Source organism: Anser brachyrhynchus, assembly GCF_964034855.1.
Source record: "Anser brachyrhynchus genome assembly, chromosome: 7".
Classification (NCBI taxonomy): Eukaryota; Metazoa; Chordata; class Aves; order Anseriformes; family Anatidae; genus Anser; species Anser brachyrhynchus.
In genome coordinates this window covers 10,574,579-10,592,138 of record NC_137701.1, presented here as the reverse complement: position 1 = coordinate 10,592,138, position 17,560 = coordinate 10,574,579, and the positions used below count along the sequence as shown (strand labels likewise).

At 40.6% G+C, this 17,560-nt stretch overlaps 1 protein-coding gene across 18 annotated transcripts in view; it reads left to right on the top strand.

Moving 5' to 3' along the window:
* The window catches only part of LRRFIP1 (LRR binding FLII interacting protein 1), a 104,839-nt gene extending 87,299 nt beyond the window's left edge, over positions 1-17,540 (top strand). For 12 of the 18 annotated variants that reach the window (XM_080598766.1, XM_080598765.1, XM_080598752.1 and 9 more), the window contains 6 exons: positions 1-142; positions 10,442-10,488; positions 11,393-11,510; positions 11,982-12,061; positions 12,733-12,837; positions 14,716-17,540. In XM_080598766.1, coding sequence (XP_080454892.1) covers positions 1-142; positions 10,442-10,488; positions 11,393-11,510; positions 11,982-12,061; positions 12,733-12,837; positions 14,716-14,826 — 603 coding nt within the window. In that variant the 3' untranslated portion in view covers positions 14,827-17,540. Of the gene's footprint in view, positions 143-1,817; positions 5,722-10,441; positions 10,489-11,392; positions 11,511-11,981; positions 12,062-12,732; positions 12,838-14,715 lie in introns of those variants that run through there. The other 6 variants (XM_080598750.1, XM_080598762.1, XM_080598761.1 and 3 more) reach the window with 1 other exon arrangement.
* Positions 17,541-17,560: the final 20 nt, after the last annotated feature.

The window sequence follows — 17,560 nt, the reverse complement described above, 5'->3', positions numbered from 1 at the left end:
AAACATGGAATAATCCCAGACTCTGACGTAGCTACCAATGGGGAGACATCTGACATACTTGATAACGAAAGACACTTGGATTCTTCCAAAACTGTTCAAGGCACAGCACAGGCGTTAAAGACAGCAGGGGACGGGATGTTAGGTAAGTGCTGTATATCCTTTCCTATCTTTCTGTCCATCTGTCTACTCATTCATCTTTGCTTGGAGTTTGGGCATTTGTTAGTGGGACAATTAACACATCACGCAGCATGCTACTTGTCGAATCACTTGTGCATCACATCACATATGCATTTTTCTGCTTGATATTTATTATCACTCCAAGTATGTTGTGCAGTTTCCTGCAAAGGCAAACTTCATTCCCCATTCAAGGTGACAAAGGACGAGAATACAAATACTACATATTACAGATAAGTAGCAATCACTCAGATTACTATTCAAACCCTGAGTTTGAAAATTGTCCTGCTGTTGCTCGATATTTTTCTGCACGTATCTTAAAGAATCAAAACAAAACATTTCAGTTTTACATAAAGAACTTCTACGCTGGTTCATTTATATACCTGAGAGCTATCAATGTTTGCTGAACAGTGCTGGGCACTGTTAAAAAACACTAGTGCATGAATTCGTTGTTCTTGGTATCTAGTACTGCTGAGCAGTTAATATTACCACTTCCACATCTGTACTCGTTGTAACAGGAATAATGCCGTTAAATTCACAGAACACGACTGTGAGATGGATAGTGTTAGGAAGGAGAAATCTGGCTGGCAAAAAAAAACTTCCTCCTTAGGCAGTTAGAATGAATGATCACTCAGAGAGCTACTATACTAGTGGAACGAAAGGGAAATAATTTTTTCTTCTTGCTGCTCTAAATTGACATACTAGTAAACAGCAACAGGCAGCCAACCATTGCAAGTGCAAGTTATCTTGCTTTTGGCTGTTGGCTGCTTTTTCCTCACTCAATTTGTGTGTGGAAACAATATGGAGCACCAAAACCAAGGTAAGGGAAAATTTTACATGCAATGTTTTCTATCTCTCCTTGTTCTGTTTTTGTTTTTTTTTTGGAAGCAGGTACACCATAGACCCAAAAGCTAACTGCTGAAGCCACACAAAAACCGTTGTTTTAATACCTGTTGCTCCTAAATAATGTTGGAAGAAACAGTGCTTAAAAAAAAAAAGTCCCTTTCCCTTGAGAGGATGAAGTGGCTCTAAGGGGCATTAAGTACTTGATCTTTGATCTGTGTTGGTAATGTTAAACAGCTGAAACATTTGCTTGCCAATCAGATTTTATATTCGCAGTCTTTGTCATATACACATAAACACTGATGATGCCTGTTTATGATCTTAGGAGTAAAATATTACTGGGTAATCTGTGATTACTTCGTTATACTGGCATCAGACACACACTCCTGCATGCACAGAGTGGTGTTAGGTTGAAGTTGTAGAGCATATTGCTGAGAAAGCATAATCTTTCGTGTTAGTGTTACATCTGCAAATATTACTGTTAAATTGCACTGCTTGAAACAAAGTTGTTCTCATCTACAAGAGCTGTAATTCACACAGCCAAGAGCAAACATCCTTTAATTTACAAAAACACAGGCCAGCACTGGAGACTTTTCTTGCTTTGAGAGGGTGGTGGTGGTGAATTTCACTGATCAGAAAACAAACCCATACCCTTACTAATTCAATTGCTGCTTTGCCTCACGTAATTGGCAAAGGCTGATCTTCTATTAACCTGTTCTTTGATTCATTCTCTTTCGGGTTATAAGTGGGGAGGTAAGTGGTGTGGTGTGGTCCCTTCAACTTTCTCAATGGTCTTTTAGGCAAAGCCAATGAAGTGGACATGAAAAATGAGATTTTGGAGGATGTGGGGAAAAGAGAAATCTTGCAGAATACTGAGCATGAGGAACACAAAGAGGAGTCTGAGGAGCAGGAAGTACAGACATTGCATGCTGATGAAAACACAGAGGCAGAAAAAGTGATTGAAGAAACCGATGCCGGGTCAACAGCGATGTTACCAGATAGTAGGCTTACAGAACAAAACCAAAGCCTTGCAGAACCTGTGTCAGGGAATGCTTCTTCAAACGATGATAGTGACGCAGATGATTTGAGAAAGGAGACAGAGTCAGCAGACACAGCAGCCCGACAGCCTGTTAGCGAGGAGGCTGAATGCAGTAACTCACAGCCAAGGACAAATCAGACTTCAGAGGTGGGCTCAGTGCAGGGTCAGGATTTTGAGAGTCCTCAGGAAATGCCCAGAGACTTAGGTACAGAGCGTGAACTGGAAGAAGCTGCTCCAGAACAGGAAGAACGAGAGGATGTGGAAACTAGCCATGCACTGAGTGCTAATGACATGGAACAAGCAGCTGACACTGCAAGCTGTGAGTTCGTTTCTGACCAGCCAGGGCTACCAGAGGCTGAAGTAGCAGACTCCCTGAGCGAAGAGGTAAATGTGGAGAGTCACCTTGAGACACTCCAGCATGTGGAAGAAAGTGCTGAGAACAAAGTTACAAATGTCTTGGAGGAAAAGCTCCTTGAAAGCAAAGACTGCACTGATGGGACAACTGATGAGAAGGGAGGTGATAGAGCTGAAGAAGAAGATGAGGTGGGGAATGCAGTTCAGGGGCAGGCAACAGAAAGGGATTCTGTGGGTTCGGAGGGGAAAGAGTCCCATGAAAGTGGTGTCCCAGCAGATAAAAGTGAAAAAGAGGAGGGAGGAGATGACACATGCATTCAGCCACCTTCTTCAGAGGATGCTCATTTAGCATTGTTAGAGGAACAGAATATACAAGAGAGAACAGAACTTAAAGCTGCTGAGAAAGACGGACAGAAAGAAGTATTGATGGAAAACTTGGAGGTGTGTTCAGATTCTGCAGGAGCAGGCAAGCAGGAGGAAGCACCTGCAGAGTCTGTGGGCTCTGTTACCGAGGTGAAAGGAAGAGTGCTGCAGCAGGCAGAGCCAGGCCCAGACGTTGTGAAAGAAATGGCATCTCAGGAAAGCAGTTCAGACCCAAGGGTTTTAGATGACAAAACTCAGGAATCAGAAGTGGAAATACAATGCGAGTCTGGGAAAAGAGAGGAAAGTAGGGCAGAATGGGTGGAAGACTTAAAACCAAAGGTGGAACTTCAGACAGTTCAGTGTAGTAAAGACACAACAGGAGATACAGTGGGAGAGAAAAATAGTTCTTCAGAAGATGAAGCACAGAATACAGGTAAGCAAGAGGAAGGTGAAACACAAAACGTAGTGAAGCAAGAAGAAAGTGAAGCACAAAACGTAGTGAAGCAAGAGGAAGGCGAAGCACAAAACATAGCGAAGCAAGAGGAAGGTGAAGCACAAAAGGTAGCGAAGCAAGAGGAAGGTGAAGCACAAAAGGTAGCGAAGCAAGAGGAAGGCGAAGCGCAAACTGTAGTGAAGCAAGAGGAAGGTGAAGCACAAAACGCAGCGAAGCAAGAGGAAGGTGAAGCACAAAACGCAGCGAAGCAAGAGGAAGGTGAAGCACAAAACGCAGCGAAGCAAGAGGAAGGTGAAGCACAAAACGCAGCGAAGCAAGAGGAAGGTGAAGCACAAAACGCAGCGAAGCAAGAGGAAGGTGAAGCACAAAACGCAGCGAAGCAAGAGGAAGGTGAAGCACAAAACGTAGCGAAGCAAGAGGAAGGTGAAGCACAAAACGTAGCGAAGCAAGAGGAAGGTGAATCTAAAGAGGAGCTAACTGTAGATCTTAGTGGAACTAGTGAAAACCAAGCTGATCAAGAAATATTGAAAGAAGATGAGAAACAGTTAGAGTTAGCAAACCCCCATGGTGATGGATTTGCTCCTGAGGATGATGCAAATAATTGTCTTGCACAGAAAGCTGAGATAGATGAAAATGTTAGTGAGCGAGTTAGCTTGGAGGCTCAAGCAGAGGAAGGACTAGAAGATGATGGTGACGCATTTGACTTTGATGAAGAATCAAAACAGATACTCAAAACTGATGAAAAATCTGATGGAGAGAAAGCTGATACACAGAGTGGAGAGGATGATGGAGCAAATGGCGTGGTCAAAAAAACTGTCGAAGCAAGTGAAGCTGGAAAAAGAACAGGTGAAATAGAAACCGAAGTCCCCTTGACCGAAGATGACAGCTTACGGCATAAGAAAGGAGATGAGTCTGGAGAAGCAGGGCACTTGCAAGGGGAAGCATCATCACTGAAAACTGATGAGAAGGCTGATGTGTTGGAAGATGAAAGTAAAGCATCAGATTCTAATGAAGTGGAAAAAATACCAGATGTTTCAGAACAGGATTTGGAAAGTGCTTACAGTAACAGGGAGGAAAGCAAAGAGGATTTGCAAGGTGGTAGAAGGGCTAAGGGTAAATCTAGAGATGACTGTACAATATCCTAAGTTAAAAATCTCAGGCTACACGAGATACATGCCATTTGATCAGTCTCAGTACAGAAGCATGCACTTTGCACAACAAATCAGGCCTTAGGAATATAGGAATACTCTTAAGGTTTTTTTTTCCTTATAGGTAACTCTCATCATAATACACTGCCAGGTCATATACATGGTAATGATGCAACTATTAAGTTATTCACTGACGTACCTAGCCACAAAAAATCATGCGTGGGTTTGGTTTTGCTGTGTCTCAGGTTAAATGTTACCAAAAGAGCAAGCTTCACAAATAAGCTATGCGGTCTATCTTGCAATTAAAGTACTTTTAGTGTGGATAACTGCTACTGAGGAACTTTTATATGAAATTCCTACTTTCTAGCCTACTATAATGATAGGTTATCTGAATGTACTTCCATGTGCATTAGATCGACAGTATGTTAACGCCTTGTCATGAAGGAACTCAGTAGGTCAGCAACACTGAGATCTAATGTTGAAACTTGTTGCTGAATGATTAAAGCCTAGGAACCAATTTTTTTGTTGCTGTGGAACAAGATAATGTCATTCCACCTTTTGTATCTTTCTAATATGGACGTATTCCAAAGTATCAATCACTGTGAATCCGCTTAGTCTAAACACTTCAGAGGAACAATACACAGTTTGAAGGAAGTACAGCGTGCAGGTTGCTAAAAGGAACAAATATATATGTTTACTTCATCTAGGCACTTTGCACCACAATAGGCCTTTTACACCATGTCTAACGTTTTTTTTCCTAAGCAAGTATCAGTACACACTGTAACGTGTGCTTAGGTTTGCTGTCCAGTACTGTCTAGCTATGAATATTACAAAATACCTATTTTTCCAAGAAGGTTTTTGTTTAAAATTGCATTCCTTATTGCGTTATATATATATATTTTTTCCAAAATATTATTCCGAAAGAATGTTTTTTTCTCTGAAAAATTCTTTCCTCTTTTTCTGGAGAGAAGATAACTTTGGATGTCTTAGTCCTTACTGGGTGTTAGACCAAAGACTGTTGTTGTTTTCTATACTAGCCCCCGAGCCTATTTGAAAAGCTGGAGTACTTTGAATTGTTGGCTTGAACTAGGCACTTCGACTCACTGTTATATTCCATGCATCCTTTGTAGTGCTTGGGAAGAAGAGCATGTTTTGCATAAGTTGTGTTAAGCAGTGAACATCCAAAGGGAATGCAAACTGAGCAGTCGGGAGGGGGGCTGTAGAAAGTTCTGTCTGTGTTGATGTTACAAAGTTGATGGATTGCAAACAGACTGCAAAATTTCAAGATGTATATCAAAATGTACTGAGCTGTATATAATTGAAATAAACATATTTTCTACTTTAAATTGCCTGTCCAGAGCACTGTTTATAAACCTGCATAAATATTTTTTTAAAATCCGTATCATTTCACAAACACCATTTCTACAGCTTTCTTAAATGTATTGCATTGTGCTGCATAGATAGTGGAGCTGTCCCGTTAGGAACAGGCAGCCTTGGGGTTCGAGGTCAGTGAATGCGATGGCACCCATAGCAGCACACCTGTGACAGAACTATAAACCTTTAACTCCTTTCATATGACTTCTCTCCAACTTAGAACAGCTTCAGTATGGTTTCTGTAAGTATTAGCAGTTGGTTTTGTTAAGCATTTACACTAAATGCTAATCTAAAAAGTCACAAATCTTTAAAGCATCTCTCCTTGCCATGTAGTAGTGTTTAAATAAAGATTTTTCCCTTGCCACGTTCTACTGTAATACATGGTTTAATGTTGAAAGTATTTAAAGGTATTTATATTTAAATGTTAAGTACAGTTATATGTATAACTAAATGTTCTTGCCAGGCGTCACCTAACCTTGTGGATGGATATACGATCAACTTTCAGTTAAATTAGGCATGTGCCAGCATTTCCGATATTTTTCAGGAGTTAGAAACACAACAGGAGTGCTTCTGGATGGTTGAAGGGCAGGTAATGGTGACCTATTTTTAACTATTTTTTTCCACTTCAAGGAAAAAAAAGCATCTATAAGAGAAGTCCTTTTTTAACGGCAAGTCACAGAAAGAAACAATGACAACTCTAGTCTTAACTGTTCGTGTGCTTGCTTTTATCCCACAGTAACTTGCCAAATCTCAATGAAACTACAGTAGAAACAAGAACACGGGCAGGCGATGAACAGCTTATGTACTATAAGTCCTCCCTTGAATGTTAGCTGCTCGGTGCCAGTGTTGGCAGCCGGTTCCTGACTTCTGGAATTGGGCAAGTACCACAGAGAAGGAGGTGGTCCTGGTGTTCCTTAGCTCTTCAGTTTCTTCTTCAGTGTATGCACATCAAGGGAGAGGGGGAGGTCTCTCTGGTAAATAAGCTTAAAGATAAAAGGAACTGCAAGATGATGTGTTCAGAGTTTGAATCAAATATTATATGCGAGTTAGCTTTTGAACGAAATGTATTGCATTAGAGAGGCGGGGAGGGGACTGTCTCAGGAGGAAATACCTATCAAATGGATGCCTTGTAAAGTTACGTAATTGAAAACCGTTTTTCATGTTTTCCCTGCGATATCCCTAACAAATGCAATAATGGATATATCTTGTCCCTTGCATTGTTTTAGACTTTCAAAGACAGCAAAATTCAAACTTTTAAGGGAGTTTACAATGAAACCAAGAAATCATGAGATGAACTAAAACCAGGAATCTGATTTTGTAATGTAACCCATTTTGGCTTGAGCAGAGGCAGCCAGTTCAAGGAGTACTGTAGTGAGCACAGGGTCACAATGTGCAAGACTCCTTTCCCTTTCCCTTTCCCTTTCCCTTTCCCTTTCCCTTTCCCTTTCCCTTTCCCTTTCCCTTTCCCTTTCCCTTTCCCTTTCCCTTTCCCTTTCCCTTTCCCTTTCCCTTTCCCTTTCCCTTTCCCTTTCCCTTTCCCTTTCCCTTTCCCATGATAAGCTGATGGATCCAGAGAAGCAATATTGTCCCACCTTCTGTTGGATTCCTCCAGCTCCCTCGAGCTGTTGGTGTGTTTCCATGGGACGCAGCCCTCACTGCTTGCCTTCCCACCCTCCACGGACACTTTACCCTTTTCAGTTGCATCCACATTAATTACTTGTTGGACCATGCAAACCATTAAAGTTAAAAATAGCAGTTTCTCATGCCACAATTTCCTCAAAATCGGAAGAGACATCAACTGTCTGTGGGTTATTAGGGGATATTAGGTCAATTTTGCCACTGAAGCAGCACCATAGTTAGCAATACTTGGAGTCAACTGCATTACCCAAGTAACGAGAGTGCTCACGTGCCTTAAACTGGCCTGCACAATAGCAGAAGACACTGATAGCCACAGCTGCCACTCCCGTCTGTCCTGTTCACTTCCCTGGGTGAATGGCATTGTCCCCAGCTCCTGGGGCAGTGCTCTGTTAAGCTCTTTTGTGTATGTAAGCCGTGAACTGGTGCACTGAGTAGGTTGGAAATCATCTTACCAACATTAAAGCTCACTGAGATGAATTTCAGAGTATTCATTCGTTGTAATATCTTCGTATTTGAAACATGGATAATGAGTGTTTTACATGGGAGTTGTAATTAGCTGCTTCACATGCTAATTCAGAACATTGTTCTTTTCCACATATAGCTCTAGAAGCTCTCAGATCCTTGATTTGCTGGAAAAATGTCTCCTAAAAGCAAAAATAAAGTTTTATGAAAAGATCTATTAAAGCTAAAGTAAGTTTTATGTATCAGTGTGGGGTTGTAGGATACATGAAACTGAAGAACTTTATCTACACATGCAGAAAGCTTTTCTACATAAGCAGCAATTTTAGCAAACTAGTATTTTCTGTGATCTTTTAAATCCTGCTGCCAGCATGTCATCTGTCCTAGTGTGATGCAGATGCCCATCATGAGGGAAGAGAGAAGTGATGGTGAGACCCAATTTGAAGGTTCACCCCAAAATGCTAACACTGGTTTTGCAGGGAAGGAGGCTGGGTGAAGATGATGTGCTTCCTTACTGGGTACTGGAGGTGTCCTTTCATTAGGCGGACGTATTTCACCCCACAACAGTGGTTGTGGTAATAAAAGTATTTCAGCTGCATGTATGGCTGACTTCCTTTTAGGATTAAGGTGGATTATTTGGCCCCTTTAGAGTCTGCGAGTTTGGGATAGCTTTATAGTGGCCTCCAGATTTTCTTCTGCACCAGTCCTTTCCTAATCCTATGTAACTTCATTTCTTGATCTCTGCTGACCTGCGACACCCAATTCTATCTTCATTCTGAATATCTACGACTTTCCTTTTAGTGTTTGCCCTCCTTGCTTTCTTCATTGGACTTCATTGTTCCACCTTCATATTTTTACAGAATTTCTGTCTTCAGCTTCCCATATAAGTATGTGAAACTGTTTTATTCTTTTAAAGGATATTTTTCTCTTGTTAGTTTACAAAAACATGAATGTGTTTTCCTCCCCCATCAGTGCTCAGGTGTAACAATGCTGGGCATGTTACAAATGGCTAATAAAAAAGATAGGTTCAAAGTGAATGTGTAGAACTGCTGAACTGGGATGTCACTTTACGGTCTGTATTTGAGTACTGCATCAGAAGCCAAGGTAAAGGTTTTATTCCATGCTCTAGAATGACTGCTGGTACATGGGAACTTGGATACACAGGAGAGAAATGACTTACCACGAATTACTAGGTAAAGGACTGCTCCCGTCTGCCAAATAGATAGAGTTTCATTTGGAAACTTCAGTTTTCCCCATGGCTTGGTTGATACAGACTGTTTATTCTCTTTATTGAATGTGTTAACAAGAAAAAAAGGGTGAACCGCAAGACTTTGGCCTGTTAGGGATTTAACAATGAACGAGGATAACAGCGTATTGTATTTTAAAATGATTTTCAAAGCTTTTCAAAAATATTTGTCTGTCAACATGAAAATCCAGCCAGTTTACCTGGTAAAAGCCCAGCATTCTTCTGTCTGTGACCTATAAATTGCTTGCCTTGAGTTTACAAAAGTCTTTTTTTCCTGTGATTGACCTTTGGATTTTAACAATTTAATAAGTAACAGGCAAGACCTTAGATGTGGAGTTGAGCTCTGCACACCCCCTGGCTTGGTTCTGAGCAGTGACTGCTTGCTGGCAAGGGAGGTAAACCAAATAAAACCACAATAAACACACGTGTCAAAGCTGTGGAGTAAGACCTGTCTGAGGTCAATATACCCCCTTCTAATAACAACATTTGAAGGCTATGTTCCAGTGTACTTCCATTGAGGTAACTGAACAAACTAAGGTTGTGAATGAATGAGGTAAAGTGATTTTAGTGATCTAAAAAATTGTGAGTAAAGATTTGTTGTGTACAGTTCTTGCTAAAATGCTTTCACATTTTGCATTGATAGGAAAGAAGAAACAAGGGATTTGGTTACTTGCCTCTATTTCTTTTTTCCAATTGTCTCATTCTGTACTGTGTACTTTGTTAATCAATGCCCACACATCTGCGTGCTGATCTGTAGCACTTGCAGGTTCAAGTCTAACGCCACAACAGTTGGTCCGGATTGCCCGTTGCCTTCTTGATGTCTGACTGAGAGGATTTACTCTGAAGGATAAAAGAGAAAATGTTTTACCAGACTGCTGTGTTTGAAATAAAAATAATTTCACGGTCATAATGCTGGGGATAACACAATGTCATTGTCATGCTGTTTAGTAAAAGAACTGAGGATTTTAAGTGTAGAGAATGTGCTTAGCTGTGATTACAGGTGTTTACCGTATTTTTATGATGTTGAATTGTAAAGATCTGTGAGATTTTGTGTTGCAGTTGTGTTTGACCCTAGAGTTCTTGCATGCTAACCTAACGTAGAAGATTAGCCTCTTTGCATGCAGCTGGGTGCTGCTACTGCCGTGACAAGCATGCTCTGTGAGAATGACATAACCTCCCCTGGCTGCAGCCCCTTCCCAGTCCTGTTTGTGGCCTCATTTCCTGTGGTACGTGCATAACTACCTTCATCATTAGTTTCACTAACCTTAACGGTTCGTTGTCGTATCAGATACGCTCTGAAACGCGTGGCTCACTTAAATCAGCACTGAACTTTCGGTTTTCTCTTTCAGACAGGCTGAGGAAACTCATTGATGAACGGGAATCCTTACTAGACCAGGTAATCACACACAAACTGAGATGCTGTGCATTAACTAAATGTATGATAAAAACAGTAAAGATTCAGAAAACCAAAATGCCCCTAATACAGATTATAGAACATATACACCATTGTCTTTCAGCATGTGTGCTGTGCTCTTGCTGAGGACTTTATGCTTCCCCCTGAGTCTTTTCTCCTGTGCATTAGCTCATGGCATGAAATAGATGACCCACGGGGCCTGTTTCATGTTGCTAACAAGACACATTTGGCGCTCAGAATATTCCAGATTTGTCTGTAGCCACCTAAATCTCCATCATGACTATATCTGAAAAAATACTTTGGATTAGGTGAGGCCAAGGGAAAAACGTCTATGATTCAGAAATTATAGAAGCAAACTTTACTTCCAAGAGTTAGCCTTCCTAATTGCTGGATCTGTGGGTAGTGACCAATTTGGAAAGAATGCTAGAGGAATTACAGGAGATGGGTAAATAGCAATTAAAGTAATTATTGCTAATACCACGATATAGTGGATATAATCCTTATTCAAAACATTTTAGCTGATCTGTTTCTCTGCAGGATGCTCTGTGCTTTCATTTATGGACTGTATCCTTGGCCTTGGGATTTCCTGCACAATCAATCACAGTTTGGGGTTTTTAAGAACGCTTTATATGAATGTGCCAACAGAACATTTATGGCTTTTTTAATAAAACATTCTTCTTCCTCTTATTATTCTTGGTCCTGAATTTATGCATAAGTACTGATACTTAAACTATGGTGTTATTTGCCAAAAGAATTTCCAGGAAATTTTGTACCAAAGGATTTTTTGGAATTTAGTTTTTTAGAAGTTTCATAACACTTGATTGAATTTGAGTCCTGAGCCACAATTTTACCGTACTTGTTTTAAGAACTATTTTGTGTCTTTCAGGTTAAAAAATTAAAGGGTCAACTGGAAGAAAAGCAAAAGAATGGCAAGCTGGAGAATGCACAATCAGAAGATGAAGTTCTGGAAAATGGGACAGATATGCACATGATTGACCTCCAAAGTGAGCTGCATTTTGGTTTTAAGAGAACTTTTGTGTCCTGCATGTGAGTGAGAGAACGTGTCTGTACAATGAACACGTAGCTCTAAGTAAACACGAGCCTTCGGTTCTGAGGGAGCTTCAAACTGGGAGCCAGCCATGCACCTCTCCTAGAGGTGAGGGAATGATTATCCTTTGAACAAGAACACAAATGGAAATCTTCCATATGTTACCCAGGAGAGCTGGGCGTAAGTTCCCTGTCACACCTGGTTAATTCTGCTTTCAGAGTGGCCAGAAAGTGATCAGATGAGATTGGGGATAGCTCCTACCTGCTAGGCGCTGAGTGGGTTTAGCTGCCAGCACTGATACAGAAGTAGACCCAAGGCAGAGAGCTACAGTCCTGCTGCCCTGAGTAGATTTATGTAGCACGGAAATCTTACGACAGACTTGTCGAGATTTGTTCTGACATCTCTTATAAATCTGCAATTCTTTTAGGAGATGCCAACAGACAGATCAGTGATCTCAAATTTAAACTAGCAAAGTCTGAGCAAGAGATAACGGCATTGGAGCAGAATGTAAGTTCCTGGTTTGTTCTGTTTGTTTACTCTTGGTGAGAATGCAAAGAGTGTATTGTATTCTGTGAAAAAGGAAGTCTTGATTAACGTGACTTCCCTTAAAATAAAACGTAGGATTGTTGCAGCATCAAAGCTGTCAAAGTTAAGTCATGAAGACTACAATGCTTGCATTGATCTATAGGGAAAAGTGAATATAGTATTCATCTTCACCAAATGAAAAACTCTCAAAGGCAAATGTATATTTAAAGTATTTTACAAACTCTGCAGAACACTTTCATGTGCCTAGTTACTGGCAATTCTTACATGGCTCCTGGTGTATGAGGTAGTATATGTGGATTTTGTACAAGACCGCTCAATTGTGACTGCTCTTGACCAGAGTTCGTCATCAATATTCTTGCTGACATAAATAGCTATATTTAGTAAATGGGCTCTATTTTCTGTTGCTGGAAGTGTATTAAATATGGATATGTATAAAAGGTCTGGAGATACTTACCGTGGCCAGCCTTCTTTGATGTATTTTTCCTCAAAATACGCCTTTCTTCTATTAAATAAAATCTAGCAACTCTCTCTGGATATTGTTAAACTACAACTTCACTCTTAACTAAGAGTAAAGCTTTGGAGTAACTCCTTTTGTACAGTTGTTTAATTCAGAAAATTTGCTTTTCCCTTAGGTAATACGATTGGAAGGTCAGGTAGCCCGATATAAAACTGCTGCTGAAAATGCTGAAAGAGTAGAAGATGAACTGAAAGCAGAGAAACGCAAACTACAGCGAGAGGTAACTGTAAACGTAAACTGTCATAAACTAGCAGTCAGTCTGTGCTGCAGAAGGGGAGACTTGTCTCTGCAGTGTGTTTTAGAGCAGGAACTACCTGTCTTGGTGTGTAGCAAAGAATAAACATCTACCTTTTTTTTTCTTTTTTTGTCATTTGGTCTAAGTGTTTAACCAAACTTCTAGCACTCAAACTGCAGTAACAGTCACGACTGTGAACTCCCACTGCCATTTCACCATTTGCCCCTGAACTGACCTGTAATACCTCGCTTTGTACCAGAGTTGGTTCTCTGGAGCAAACTCAGGTGCTTCTTCTGCAATTTCAGTCTGGAAGCAGCCTTCAAATGCTCAGCTTGCATGTTACTGTACGGCTGTGAAGTGTTCGCTTGGTTCCCCATTCATCAAGCTGAATAATTCCTACTTATTTAGTGTCCTTGTTGCACCCAGAAGCTCTTTACTTTGGATGTTATAAACTCCAGGTTTGTAATTAGAAATCACTGGTCTTCTAAGGAGATGTGGTTCAGAGTGATTTTGACCATACTTCTTTTACCAAACTTCATGTTCTCTCCAAGTAACTGCTACAACCAGCCTTAAGTGTGTATATATATATATATATATCAGCTTCTTTCATACCTGCCTCCTGAGGCTCTCTCTGCTTTTACTAAATTCCTCCTTCTGCTGTGCTGCCTGTAAAAGTGGTCTGTTGTGGAACTTTGCCTTCCTGCTTGTTGTCTTGCATATCAGATGAGAAACTCTCCTCTTAAGACAGTGGGGCAGATATTGCCCATCATGAATATTTGGAAAGCTGGCAGTGCTCACGAATACACTATATGCATCTGTTGTATAAACATGAGAAGTCACAAAGAAACATTGACCAGGGAGTGGTGTTGATAGTGATCAAATTCCTTTGAGATGAGATAAGGATACTAAATTTTGGTCCCTGTTCCAAGGGAATGGGGGATGGGCTAGAGTGGTTCATTTTAATATCTAAAGATTGTTCAGATATTCTGGATTAAGTGACCTTTAAATTAGATTTTGTAATTCTTGTTGTTCGTTCCTGGTGAGTACTGTAGTAGCTGTGTAAAAGGCTTCTTTCTCCTGGGCTAACAAGTCTTGAAGTCTCTTGCACGAAGTGCAATGGCTTCAGTCAAAAATGAGCCACCTTAAAGTTTTTTTAGTCTGCCCCTTAGGATGCTGTCCTGGGGGGCAGCAGGTTGCCCAAGGCCAGAAGGGTACCAAATGCTGCAATGCTGTTTCCTCTCCTGGCTCTAGACCAGAATGCTTTTGCTACACCTCTTTATGCCCCTTCCTTCTGTATAATAAATAATCCTTGTTGTTTCTCAGGGTCAGTCTTACTTACTGGCAAGTCCCAAATCAAGGCAAACTTTAAAATCTGTTTTGTGGACTTGTTGCACCTTTATCATGGTGGTGGCTTTTGCTGACTGCATTCCACCTCTCTCTACCTACCCCTGTCCCTTGATGGATTTTACAGAAAAGAAAGGCACCTAGGTGGTGGCTGTAATTCTGGGAAACAGAAACATAAAAGCCAGGCTCTGAGACAGGTGTCTGTGACCCTATGGATTCTCTGAGCATCCACGCCTCCGAAGCCAAGACAAAGTCCGAGCCATATGTTCAACATTCTGTAAATAGCTTGGATTCTTGGCACTGTGCTTAGAAAATATCTGTGTGGTCTTCAAAACAACAGCGCAGGCAGTTAACAGCATTCACTGTTAACTCTGCTAGAAGGAATTTTCAGCTGCTTCATATCTTGTAAGGAAACTCTAGCAATATCGTCAGTTAGTGTGGTATCTACAAACCTTGCTTTATTTTTGGAAAGAAAAAGCACTGCAAAAGTTACATTCTTTTTCTGCTTCTTTCCTCTAGCTTCGTTCAGCACTGGATAAAACTGAAGAGCTCGAGGTCAGCAATGGCCATCTAGTAAAACGCTTGGAGAAGATGAAAGCCAACCGGAGTGCTTTATTGTCGCAGCAATAACCAACGCCTTTCAACGGAAACGACTACTTGACAGAATCAGAACAGCATTGCAGATGCTTCTGTCTCTCGCTGTCTGGGATGCTTTGCGTCATGCCTTCTGACAACAGACAACCGCAACACTTGCTACGTGCCACCCAGTCGTGGTTCTCTCTACGCAGATTCAAACCTACTGCACTATATGCATAGGAGTAGCTGATCCAAATGGCTGTGCCTCCGGGGGCCCTTCTACACACTACTTTGGGTACCCTTGGCAGACGGTATCCATATACCATATAAGAAGCACATCGGGGCACCGTGTTAAGTTCTCCATCCAGAAGGCACAGCAGCCGTTTATTGCCATTTAAAATGGCATTCAAAGAAAAAAACACTTTAGCTGGACTGGAATTTTGTGTCTTGCTGAAAACTTAAAAAAAAAAAAAAACAACAACAACAACAAACACTAAGTTTTAGACTTTCTCATGACAGTATCTGTAATTTAGTGACTACGGTAGAGTTATTCATAGTAGGCTTTTTCATTTACAAATCACTGTGGAACCACAAGCCATTACAAAGCAAAACTCCTTCAGTGGAAACCATGGAAGAAGATGGTCTTGGAAGCAAAAGTGACCTTAAATGACTTTGCCAATAAAACAAAGGTATTTGGAGGGATTTTTGCACCAGTTGAATCATAAGACTATTTTATTTCAGGGTAAATAGGCAATAGCTTCATTGGATTTAAAATCTTATTTGTATTATTTAATCCCTGCTCTTGGAATTGAAGTAAAATACTTCTAAAGGATGTAAAGTTGCATTAATAAACCAGCATAAGGCCATGTTTTAAGAAATGGTGGGCTTTGCACTTACATCACTTCAGTGCATTTGTCAAATCAAGTGTCACTTGCTTAAACAAAATACATAATGGGTTTTTTACATCAGAAACTATCTACTGGTCCATGAACTGCTAGGATACTATGCCACTACCAAATGCAAGTCTCATCTTAAAAAAGTAACTGATAAGTAAAGAAGCACTTTAGAAAATATTACTGCATATGTTTTTTCTACAAATGCAGAAATAGCGAATTATTTCCTTCTGAAGTTACTGTAAAGGTTTTCCACTTTTCATGAAAAAATAACATAATAAACTGCCTGCAACATTTTAATTGGTTATACACAACTAGCACTACAGCTCTGGTTTATTGGAAATGATTCTGAATGTACTACTCAAAGGAGAACAGCAGTTACCTGAAGATGAAGTCAGTCCTTTCCCCTTCAGCCCTAACCGAAAGCTCACAAGTAACGGAGGTGACTGATCCCTTCGCAATCTGCTCCCAGCATAGAGCAGATTCCTGGCAAACAGGAGCAACCTTCTGTTGACACGGTTCTGTTAAGCCAAATCCAGACCCCAGGAGACCATTTCTTCCTAACTTGGACTTTCTGGGTCCAGATCTTTCCCTAGCCTCTTCCTCACAGACTAGAGGTTAGAGTACAAACCGCTGCTATTTTCAACATCAGGGGATTGCTGGCATCTTCTTAGAGCACCTTCGCAAATTACATAAACCAAAAACAGTATCTGAATGTGTTTCTGTGGTTTGGCTAGAAAATAACACCTTCCTCTTTGCCTTTTCTGGGTGGGCCCTGAAATTTATGAATGAAGTACTGAAAATAATATTCCAGGAGGAAGAAGGTTTTTCGTGCCCCTGGGGAAATAAGTATGTCTTTGTCGATCAAGTGGGGTAGAACGTGGGGATTAAAGTAATCTTAACTTCAACTCCAGCTAGGACTTTGATTTTTTTTTTCCTTTTTTTTGAGGGGAACATTCAGGTGCAGAGCCATGTTTCTTGTGGAATACCTCAAAATCGCTGTGGATACCAATTTACAACTTTCTGTGGTTGACTCGTGTAATTTCTGGTGTACAAAGCCTCTGGGGCCTAAAAAATGAATTAAGGTTTTTTTCTGAATGCAAATAAACATGCTAAATACAACATCTTACCAACCGATGATGAGGTGTGTGATTGCCACCGATCATCTTTTTGGTTGTGGTAGTGGTGAAAACTCCCCTGGCACGATTCAGGAGAAACGAACTAGCAACAAAATGTTGGTCCAAAAGGCTGAAAGTAATACTTTGCTCATCAAGAAGTGATGTGTTTATTAAGTAGATTGCATCTTGCACCCCATAAACATTAACCTCATGACAAATCAGATGTGTATTTCAACCTGATAATGCTCTTAGTAGAAATCTTTGTGTGTGATGAAGTAGCTGAATGTTGAAGCCGCATTTTTCCCCCTAACTTTCAGTATGATTTAGCTTTAGAATAAGGGAAGAAGAAATACTGGTAGGTTTAATGCGAACTGGTTTATGTACAACATAAGAATGTACAACAACAGGGCTTTGAATGGTAATAATAGCACATGCCCCAGTCCTTTTAATTGAGCTCCAAACAGGAGAGCCTCTGTGCCCAGCCTGCTGACTCGAAGCGGAGCTGAGCAGTGGCAGTCTGACGAGGAACAGCTCCAGGGAGAACCAGGATGAGTTTTCCTAGAAATTGTATTTAAAACTGCTATCCTTTTGTTTTCGTTTTTAAACGTTCAATAATTTTGTTGTTTGCAAATGGAATGTTACCCGAAATGTTTGTTGGTTTGTTTGTTTGTTTGAAAACAAATCTGTTAGGAGATGGGAGCGTGGATAAGGAAATTCATCAGCAGAACTTGCCAATAAAAATGTCACTTTTCGGGTACTTTTTATGGAGTGGTCTGT